The 11,519-nt window shown below is 42.5% G+C and overlaps 1 protein-coding gene across 1 annotated transcript; it reads left to right on the forward strand.

Annotated features, from left to right (window-relative positions):
* Positions 1-1,869: 1,869 nt before the first annotated feature.
* Positions 1,870-9,023, forward strand: LOC137284983 (fucolectin-1-like). The gene is made up of 7 exons (XM_067817076.1): positions 1,870-1,984; positions 2,539-2,614; positions 3,485-3,592; positions 6,362-6,571; positions 7,008-7,187; positions 8,367-8,504; positions 8,878-9,023. Exons 2-6 carry the CDS (start codon positions 2,557-2,559, stop codon positions 8,501-8,503), a joined length of 693 nt encoding a protein of 230 aa, XP_067673177.1. The 5' UTR covers positions 1,870-1,984; positions 2,539-2,556; the 3' UTR covers position 8,504; positions 8,878-9,023.
* The last annotated feature ends 2,496 nt before the right edge of the window (positions 9,024-11,519 follow it).

Consider the following 11,519-nt stretch of genomic DNA (forward strand, 5'->3'; position numbering starts at 1 on the left):
TGATGATGTTTACGGGTCACTTGATCAGTGTGACAAATGAAACCTTGTGACGGTTATGCTTATAGTATATGTGTGTCTACCTGTGGAGAAAAGTCTACCTGTATCTACCAGATGAATGTGGCCTACTTGTGTTTATCTGTGGAATGTGGTGTACCTGTGGAGTAAGGTGTATCTGGTCCTACTTGTGTAGTGAGCTGTAGCTGTGTCTACTTGTGGAGTGAGGTATACCTGTGTCTACCTGTGGAGTGAGGTCTACCTGCCTCTACTTCTAGAATGTCTACCTGTGGTGTCCACATAAATTTTATTGCTTGATTCATTGGTTCTGTGATAACGTTCAGTTATGCTTTTAATGCTGGTGTTAATGAATGAATCATACCTTATCATACCTGCCAACTGTCACCCACTTGGCATGAGACTCGTGCTTTTATCAGTCGTGTCACGCTCTCACGCAAAACTGACAAATCTCAAACAAAATTGATAGGTCTCGAACAAAATTGATAAATCTCACAACAATACTGATCAATCTCACAACAAAACTGATAAATCTCACTCAAAACTGATAATGTCATAACAAAACGGGTAAATCTCTCTCAAAACGGGTAAATCTCTCTCAAAACTGATAAATCCCACAACGAAACTGATAAATCTGACAACAAAAGTGATAAATGTCACGCAAAACTGATAAATATCACATCATACTGATAAATCTCACGCAAAACTGATAAATCTCAGAAATACGTTGAAAATCAAGCAGGTAGCTCTGACTAAATAGTATTCAGGGACCGGGGCCTGGGAGTTTTGGACCTCGGCAAATCAGTCTTGTTTTTCTTTTTTAATGATACATGAAGTTACCATTATCCGTGATGATTGTTACCTTAGTTTTGAAATACGTCCCGACATATTGTGTCATACTACACCAGAATCAGCAAAACGGTACATATAGGGAGTGAGTGAGTGGGTTTAGTTTTACACCGCACTCAGCAATATTCCAGCTATATGGCGAAGGTCTGTAAATAATCGAGTCTGGACCAGACAATCCAGTGATCAACAACATGAGCATCGATCTGCGCAATTGGCAACCAAAGACATGTATCAACCAAGTCAGCGAGCCTGACCACCCGATCCCGCTAGTCGCCTCTTACGACAAGCAGAGTCACCTTTCATGGCAAGCATGGTAAATATAGGGAAACTCAGTCAAACATGGGGTTCATTAAAAACTGTTACATTCCTGTACGTTTGTGTAGTCAGTTTCTAATCAGCTTGTACTCTCCTGGCACTGGTTGCCGCGTGAGTGAGTGGGTGGTGGGTAAGTGAGTGAGTCTTGCAATAAATTGAGTGAACCATGCGCAATATAGCTGTGTATTATATAACACCGTTACGTGAGTGAGTGAGTGAGTGACAGAATTAGGTTTTACGCGGTCTTTTTTCAATATTTTAGCAACATCGGGGGAAGCCAGAAATGGGCTTAACTCATTAACCCATGTGGGGTTTGAGCCCGGGTATTCGGCGTGTCGAATGAATGCTTTTAACCACTAGGCTACCCCAACGCATACCCCCTCACGCCAACCCAGAAGAATGAAGCATGTTTAATGTGTAGGATATGTGTGAGTGGGTAAGCGAGTGAATGGCTGGGTGAGTGGGTGAGTTGGTGAGTGAATGGGTGAGCGAACGAGTGAGTGAGTGGTTTGGTGTGCCTGCGTTTGTGTGTTTTGATAAAATGTTCTCAGTAGATAATATTTGGTTGAATAACAACTGCCCAAAGTTCAGAATATGGTAATTCATCATGTGCAGCAATCAATTTTCAGTCGCATAATTCACCATTTCCTGCCATTTACGTAACCAAACACTTTGTCCTGACAGCTGACATTCTGTAACAATTGTCAAACCAGCTAGAGTTGTGTTAGGTACATTGTCATCGCTTGTGGCTACCGCCGCGCAGCAAAGCTTGAGGTCTACAACAGATTCAAGTAACCTGCAGCTTAAGGTATGTTACACCTCCATTTCATCCTATGTGCTGCATGTCGAGAACACCTGGTATCATTAGTTTTATGGCCGTTCCTCATGTTTTAATATAAATTGTCCATTTAAATGAATTATGAATATACAATGCCAGGAAAAAAAGACAAATGTAACACATTATTTGGGACTACACATTCATTGTAAAGTACAGAATCTAGACCTTTTAGGGGTTTTGAGTCCCTTTGGGCCGATGGAGCTGTGCCAATATACGACGCCTTTACCAATATGCACTTACCAAAGGGCTACACAGAGTTCGTGGTCTGGACTGCCAGTTGTCTGACTTCCATTTCTTTTTGCAGAAGGCACGGTAGGTTAGACACTTGAGTTTGTGTGCTGGCGGTTAGGTGCCTGACTCTGACAGTGTGGATAGGATGGGGCAACCAAACATATGTAATAGAATCTGTACTTTACTAAACACTGAATGAGAGTACCCCCAAATATAGCATAATACATTTAAATGTAATCTTTAATTCGTGGAAGAAATAAATGCAACAAATGGACAAAACGTCTTATTTCAAGGGGCAACCTGCTGTCAAGATGAAGATTGGCTGTGTCGTTGTGGCGCTTCTCTTCTGTGGACTCATTTCTCAGATTGGTATGAATGTGTCTTTATGTTAATCCAAATACTCCATTGTTAGTCGTTGGTGTTCAAGCTGATACGACTATAATCATTCGTTTATGCGTTTCGGGTTATCCATCTCACAGCGAACAACTGCGAATGTAGAACAGCTTGGTTGGTTAATGCCCAATCTTTCTGTAAATACTTAATGTTATTAACTGCATGATAGTAAGTGAATGTTTTTCACCGCTTTTGGCAATACTCCATCAATATCACTGCGGAGAACACCCGAAAAATTAGAGTAAAACATTGTACCTACATGGGGAATCGAACCCGGGTCTTTTGGCGTGGCGAGTGAACGCTTTAACCACTAGGCTACCCCACCGTCCCAATTTCTGACAGGCACTTCTTTTAGACAAGTCATATGCTTACTAGATGTAAGTATATTTAGCAGATTACAGATGGGTTGTTTCGGCATAATGAGAGAGGGAAATTTATATAAACGTTTCGCTGTAGGAGTATGAGTGAGTGATTATATTTAGTTTTACACCGCATTGAGCAATATTTCAGCTATATGGCGGCGGTTCTTTAAATAATCGAGTTTTGACAATCCAGTGATCATGAGCATCGATCTGCGCAACTGGGAACCGATGACATGTGTCAACCATGTCAACGAGCCTGACCACCCGATCCCATTTGTCGCCTCTCACGACAAGCATATAGTCGCCTTTCATGGCAAGCATGGGTTGCTGATGACCTATTCTGCCCCTGGGACCATCACGGGTCCTGTAGGAGAGAGGTGAAAAGGGACTTATTGTGTGCTCAAACAGCATATTCAGTACTAGAGTGCAAGGAGGTCAGACGGTTTTCAGCTGTGCGCCATCGTATTAAATCTTGTCGTTCCAGATGGCGTATGCCGCTGCAGACGAGGATGTCGATACCACCCAAGACGTCGATGTAGTGGATATCCAAATAAGTGTTATAAAGGGTGGTCTGGTCCCTATTGCCAAAGAAGTAAGATACATGATTGTGTGTTTGAATCATTTTGTTAAAAGATTTTTTACAAGGAAAGGAAACGCATTGCTAAATGGAAATTCAAAGCGTGAGTCCACGTTAATAACCATGCCAAAGGATTAATACTGTGTTATGTTCATTGCATACGTTCATGTTGAGATCCAAACTCCAAACGAGAGAGTTTTCGATTGTTAATCCTTCAAATGTCTCCTGAGTTAGGGTAAAGTCAATACCCGTACGTTATGAGCGTTTGAGTATAGCTTTACGCCGCCTTTACCTATATTCCAGTAATATCAAGGCGGGGACATCAGGAATGAGCTTCACACTGTGTACCTATGTGGGGAATGGAAGCCGGGTCATTGGTGTGTCAAGGGAACGCTGGTCCTGTACCTAATAAAACAGTCAACGTTATGTGAGCAGATCAATAAGGAACTGCCTTAGATTTGTCCAACAGTCAGTGTTCTGTGAGCAGATCAGGAAGGAATTGTCCTGGGATTTGTCCAACAGTCAATGTTATGTGAGCAGATCAATAAGGAATTGTCCTGGGATTTGTCCAACAGTCAGTGTTATGTGAGCAGATCAGTAAGGAATTGTCATGGGATTTGTCCAACAGTCAGTGTTCTGTCAGCAGATCAGTAAGGAATTGTCCTGGGATGTGTCCAACAGTCAATGTTATGTGAGCAGATCAGTAAAGAATTGCCCTGGGATTTGTCCAACAGTCAATGTTCTGTGAGCAGATCAGTTAGGAATTGTCATGGGATTTGTCCAACAGTCAGTGTTCTGTCAGCAGATCAGGAAAGAATTGCCCTGGGATTTGTCCAACAGTCAGTGTTCTGTGAGCAGATCAGTAAAGAATTGCCCTGGGATTTGTCCAACAGTCAATGTTATGTGAGCAGATCAGTGAAGAATTGCCCTGGGATTTGTCCAACAGTCAATGTTCTGTCAGCAGATCAGTTAGGAATTGTCATGGGATTTGTCCAACAGTCAGTGTTCTGTGAGCAGAAGAGTAAAGAATTGCCCTGGGATTTGTCCAACAGTCAATGTTATGTGAGCAGATCAGTAAGGAATTGTCATGGGATTTGTCCAACAGTCAGTGTTCTGTCAGCAGATCAGGAAGGAATTGTCCTGGGATTTGTCCAACAGTCAATGTTATGTGAGCAGATCAGTAAAGAATTGCCCTGGGATTTGTCCAACAGTCAGTGTTCTGTGAGCAGATCAGTAAGGAATCGTCCTGGGATTTGTCCAACAGTCAATATTCTGTGAGCAGATCAGTAAGGAACTGCCCTGGGATTTGTCCAACAGTCAACGTTATGTGAGCAGATCAGTTAGGAATTGTCATGGGATTTGTCCAACAGTCAATGTTCTGTGAGCAGATCACTAAGGAATTGCCCTGGGATTTGTCCAACAGTCAATGTTCTGTGAGCAGATCAGTGTGGAACTGTCCTGGGATTTGTCCAACAATCAGTGTTCTGTCAGCAGATCACTAAGGAATTGCCCTGGGATTTGTCCAACAGTCAATGATATGTGAGCAGATCAGTAAGGAATTGTCATGGGATTTGTCCAACAGTCAGTGTTCTGTGAGCAGACCAGTAAGGAATTGCCCTGGGATTTGTCCAACAGTCAATGTTCTGTGAGCAGACCAGTAAGGAATTGCCCTGGGATTTGTCCAACAGTCAATGTTCTGTGAGCAGATCAGTAAGGAATTGTCCTGGGATTTGTCCAACAGTCAGTGTTATGTGAGCAGATCAATGAGAAATTGCCCTGGGATTTGTCAAAAACAGTCAAGATCATGTGAGCGCTTCAGTTAGTAATTACCCTGGCATTTGTCCTGTCAATGTTATGTGAACAGCTCAGTAAGGAATTGTCCTGGTCAAACAGTCAATGTTATGTGAACAGCCCAATATGGAACTGTCCTGGTCAAACAGTCAATGGTATGTGAACTGCCCAATAAGGAACTGTCCTGGTCAAACAGTCAGTGGTATGTGAACAGCCCAATATGGAACTGTCCTGGTCAAACAGTCAATGGTATGTGAACTGCCCAATAAGGAACTGTCCTGGTCAAACAGTCAATGTTATGTGAACAGCCCAATATGGAACTGTCCTGGTCAAACAGTCAATGGTATGTGAACTGCCCAATAAGGAACTGTCCTGGTCAAACAGTCAATGTTATGTGAACAGCCCAATATGGAACTGTCCTGGTCAAACAGTCAATGGTATGTGAACTGCCCAATAAGGAACTGTCCTGGTCAAACAGTCAATGTTATGTGAACAGCCCAATATGGAACTGTCCTGGTCAAACAGTCAATGGTATGTGAACTGCCCAATAAGGAATTGTCCTGGTCAAACAGTCAATGTTATGTGAACAGCCCAATATGGAACTGTCCTGGTCAAACAGTCAATGGTATGTGAACTGCCCAATAAGGAACTGTCCTGGTCAAACAGTCTGTGTCAGTCGGTGTGTTTTTGTATTGCCAGTATCATTCCCTCGTCTTGACATCATTTCGGTTTTTCCAGTCGGAAAGAGACATGTCATGATAAAACCAAAGCAACATGGACTTATTGAGGCCCTGCATCTAATCCAACAAGCAACTAAATGTGGGTAATTCAATAAGAAACAGCATATTGTATATTAATCAGATAGCCAATGTTACATGGGCTGTAGAGTGAGACCCTGAATCTGATCAAATAACCTTTGCAACTGGGACGATTCGGTGAGGAATGGCACAGTGTCACCTCTAAAAAACAATGATATGTAACTGTTTGTTACAGAAAATGTCGCCTTCGAAGGAACAACTGCCCAGAGTGACCAATACTCAGTGTTGATGAGCCCTGGATTCGCTGTTGACGGGAACACTAATCCCAACACTGCAATACAGTGTGCAATGACAGGGGAGTCTAACAACGCATGGTGGAATGTTCGACTTTCTAGAAACGGAATCAATCAGATCAAATACATGAAAATATACAACTTAGATTACGGTAAGACACGTTTGGCACCCAACTGTACAACATTTTTGGAATAAATATGTCTCGATCACATTGATTTTAAATCATCCATTCGTATGCTTTTCATCTCTGTTTTATCTCATTTGCGAAATGGAGCCTGATACGGCTGGGAAGGAATCTGGGTCCCAATCCACAAAGCGTTCGTAAAGTTACGAACTGTCGTAACTCTATAGTTCGCCATTGCTTACGAATGTCGTAGTGCTGCGAACGTTTTGTGGATCAGGATCTAGGATTGGTTAATCACTTGCGTTGACACATTTTGATGTACGTATTGCTCGCATACATCAATAGATAGGGACTCCTCCACTGTCGCATCGCGGTGTGCATATGTGTGTATGTGTGTGTACGTGCGTGCGCGAGTGTGTTTGTGAAGTATGTCATCAGAATTACCGTCAGTATATTTTCGTAGATCCCGAGAGACGGACTGGAATGGAAATTCTGGTCAATGGGAATGTGTGCTACCAGTTTCCACCATGGGAAATCCCTGAAGTAGTGGAATCCATCACATGTGATGAAACCATGGTTGGAGATGTTGTCACCATCCGGGTCCCTGGATCCCATCTCACTCTGTGTGAAGTGGAGGTTTACGGTAGGTTCACCGCATTCCGCGCAGAGTCTAGATCATTATAGAATTGACTAGGCTTAGTCCTTATTATGTGAAGAACATACCTTCAAAATGTTTGAAGCATGCAAAACTGCTGAGACAACAATGTCCTAAGTCGCCGGTTATTTCGATGGCTGTTGTCCTTCTGTGGAAGGTCATCCATTGGAAGCATCACAACACATGGGCACACGTACCAGTCATATGGAAGGTAGGCGAAAAGACACCCAAACATCTGGCCAAACACGGAAACCCCCACCACATGGACTAGGGGAACTGCAATTCCATTTCTTGATCGTCTCTCCTGTTCGATATGGGCGAGTAGCAGATTTTGCCGAGTCTGCACACGAATGGTCCACCCACCAGTCGGAGAAGTTCTCTTCCACTGCTAGCGGGTCGCATCATTTCTCGTATCTTGTAGCCATACACCGCAATCGTTTCTCCACCCATTGGCGAATTGAGCAGCGTATTTGTTTAGGCAACCTTTTTGCACAATTAGATTCCTTTCGGAAGTTCTGCGGCTTTTCGGTATTCTTTGCACGGAGTGGTTACCGCTTCCATGTCCTCGGGCACGCTGTTGTTGGGCCATGGTGTATGTTGAATACTGTTCCGATATTACTGTGGCGGTTCTGCTTCCCCCGCTAGCTCTCGGCGGGCACATTCTAGACATAACCATCGAACGTTGAGCCAACAAATGCACCCACATTTTTATAAACCTCAGAGCTGGAAATAAGTCATTTTGCCCTTTGAGGGAACTGTCCACAAGCACAACTGCCTATACTACTAAAGATAGGACGTCCCGACTTAGACATAACAACCCATAACATGTGTAGTAGTTGACATGTGTTTCGATTGTGACTCACAGATGACGAATCATTGTGCACATTAAGCCAGCTTTGATGATAACAGTGTTACAGTGTAAACTTAAAGGTAAAAGAACCCAATGTTCTAATACCTCTGGAAGAAGTTTCCACCGAGGGACGGGAATACTTTAGTTGTCGTAGCCAGTATCCTATGAGCTTCCATTTTTATGTAATCGTTCCTTGATCTAAAACGTTATACGGGTTCTTGTTGATCATCACGTGCACGTACCTGGCGTATCGTGTTTTGTTTTGCCCATGTAACATTTGCAAAGATCAGTAAAGACGAAGTTGTTACTTTTGTTAGTCTGCAGTGACTACTGGTTTGGACAGAACTGCGACAAAGAGTGCCACTGTGCAATCCGTGGTGAAATTTGCGATAAAGGAACTGGCGCGTGTGAGAGCGGATGTGCCCCTGGGTATAACGGGACTGACTGTCAGTGAGGCAAGTCTAGGAGCAATAGCAGCAGTAGCAGTGTAATTTTTAGCGAAATAATTGTGTTTTAGTGGTGTAAAGAGAAGGACTTTAACCTTTTAAAAGATATGTGTGCTTCCATTATCATACAAAAAAAAAAAAAAAAAAAAAAAAAAAAAAAAGCTTACAGAATTTGTCAATATAAACCTCACTGGAGGTGAGTGTGTCTCCACGTCTAATGAATGTGACTATTAAATTAGCAAACATGATACACATAATTATATGTAACATGCATATGCATGCCATAATTTGTAGGTAATGGTATGACATTTATATTCCCATTTGTTCAAAATATTTGGCCATTTTGTGTGAGGGTGAATATTTGTTTTTTTATTATTTGCAGGCGCTTTAAATATGAGACGATGGCACAATATTCTTTCATCAACCCACAAAAGCAGTAGTATTGCAACAACACAGATGACATTGTGTTTCCAGTGGTTTTGTAAAGTAGTGTATTGTATCACAATAAACAGTTCATCAGTGAGGCAATTGGAGCTGTTTGACTGTTAGACTGAGTCACATGATTATTTGTTGTCCTGAAACATATACTAAATCCTACAGCGATGGAAATTCGGTTAACGCCGATAGAAGTACCACAACTGTTTCATCAAAATAACATTCTAGAGGATATTTCGCCTTCGGTCAGGTTTTCTACATTTTATAGATTTACTCTCCAAGTTTCAAAATCCCAATACATGTATGTGTCAATATTGCAAAGTATTCAAGGAGCACTACAGTAAGATTTTGCAAACGGAAATATAGTCAATGTAGGCAACACTCTTGCCTATATTGTGATGGATTTGATTACATCAAGACATCAGGAAACGGAAAAGATTGTTACATTGTTCCCAGAATATCCCTTGTATTGTTCAACGATGTCTAATATTGGATCCCTCCGATTGCATCCACTGTAAAACCCGAAGTGCCGTATGTCCGCAAAGATAATAATAATAATAAGGGTATTTATAAAGCGCTAGTTCCACATCACTGAGGGACATGCTCAAAGCGCGTATGACATCTGTCCATATGCACAGGGCGGACAACAGTGGATACAGTTAGTGGTAGCGTTGGAAGAGATACGTTTTTAGTCCAGATTTAAACAAAGATAGCGTAGGTGCACTCTTGAGGTTAAATGGGAGAGAGTTCCATAATGAGGCAGCTGCATGTGAGAAGGATCGAGCCCCAATAGATTTCAGTTTATATACTGGTACAGTCAAGAGCAGTTGGTCAGCTGATCGGAGATTTCTAGAGGGCTTGTATTGGGCAAACATGTCCTGAAGATAGACAGGGGCAGTGTTTTGAAAAGACTTGTAGACTAAAGAAAGGATCTTAAAGTCAATCCTTTCACGGATCCTGAGCCAGTGCAGTGACTTTAGGGCTGGGGAGATGTGAAAATGGAACTTAGTCCTGGTTATTATACGGGCAGCCCTGTTCTGTATCCTCTGCAATCTGTTCAGCTGATCTCCTGATATTCCCACCAGTAAGCTGTTACAGTAATCCAGACGAGAAAGTATGAGCGATCTAGCCAGAGTGGCTGTGGTTTCAGCTGTAAGAAGATGACGGATTGATCCTATGTTTCTCAAATGAAAGTGACATACTTTGCAGAGATGGTCCACTTGCTTATCCATAGTAAGAGAAGAGTCAATAAAAACACCAAGATTTTTTTACATGAGGCGAGAAAGGTATGAGAGACTGTCCAATTTGCAGGTGGGTTAGCCGGGATTTTAGCTGTCTAGAAGGTGGAGCGATGATGATGGCCTCTGTCTTTTCGTCATTTAATTTAAGCATGTTGGTTGACATCCAGGATTTGACACTGTTGAGACAACTTTCCATGTTATGCAAAGATTCCATCTGACTTGCTAAAGTGGGTCTGAAACTGTCTACCAGCTGCGAGTCATCAGCATAGAAATGATGAGCCACATGCTTCTCTGATATCAAGTGTCCCAAAGGTCTTGTGTACATGGTGAAAAGGATCGGACCGAGCACGGACCCTTGAGGGACACCACAGGCCAGAACTTCGCTGTGGGACATAGCTTTATTTATTTGGACAAACTGTTTCCTATCTGTAAGGTATGATGAACACCACTCCAAGACAGTGCCCTTCAAGCCATAGTCATGTTCCAAACGACTCAGCAGCATTGCGTGGTCGATGGTGTCGAAAGCGGATGATAAGTCTAACAGGACTAACATGGCGATGTCTCCAGAATCAACAGACATTTTTATGTTATTCATAACACAGTTTAGAGCCGTCTCAGTGCTGTGTGCCACTCTATATGCCGACTGATAGTTGTCCATCAGATTAGACTTTTGAAGATGTTCCACGAGCTGTGCTTTAACAACTTTTTCTAGAATCTTTGACATGAATGTCAGGTTGGATACTGGGCGGTAGTTGCTCAAGGTCTGAGCGTCAAGAGCTGGTTTCTTGATTTGTGGCTTGATAACTGCCTCTTTGAAGCATGATGGCACCTTTCCAGTGGCCAAGCTGGTGTTTACAATCTTTGTTATCACGGGAAGAAGCATGTCCACTAATCCAAAGAGGAATTTTGTGGGTAGTGGATCTAGCGAGCATGATGTTGGTTTAGATGAAGTGATTAGTCTCTTTAATTGCAGTTCCGAGACTGGGGTGAAAGAAGAAAATCTGGTTCCCGTGAAGTTTGTATAAGAACCAGTATCACACACGGACCCCAGACCATGGCGTATCTTTGCTATTTTCTCTGAGAAATACGTACTGAAATTGTTTGCCAGGGTTGTATCAGTACCATGTGGCAAAGTGACATCCGCCTTCTTGCCGATCAACTTGTTAAGCGTGGAAAACAAGAGCTTAGGATTAGGATGAAACAATAATAGCTTTGTAAACGCTTTGCGGGTATTTGACTATTTCATTTCAGCGTGTCTGACAAAGTTTTTGTGGGTGGTGAGGTAGACTAGTGATTTGCGGTAGATTCGGGTTTGATCCCACATATAATTACAGTATATAAAGCCTGT

This window comes from Haliotis asinina, chromosome 5, assembly GCF_037392515.1.
Source record: "Haliotis asinina isolate JCU_RB_2024 chromosome 5, JCU_Hal_asi_v2, whole genome shotgun sequence".
Taxonomy (NCBI): Eukaryota; Metazoa; Mollusca; class Gastropoda; order Lepetellida; family Haliotidae; genus Haliotis; species Haliotis asinina.

Coding starts and splice junctions, on each gene's coding strand:
- LOC137284983 (XM_067817076.1), top strand. CDS start 2,557: ATGAAGATTGGCTGTGTCGTTGTGGCGCTTCTCTTCTGTGGACTCATT. Junction 3,593..6,361: donor TGGTCCCTATTGCCAAAGAA/GTAAGATACATG, acceptor TGTTTGTTACAG/AAAATGTCGCCTTCGAAGGA. Junction 7,188..8,366: donor GTGTGAAGTGGAGGTTTACG/GTAGGTTCACCG, acceptor TACTTTTGTTAG/TCTGCAGTGACTACTGGTTT.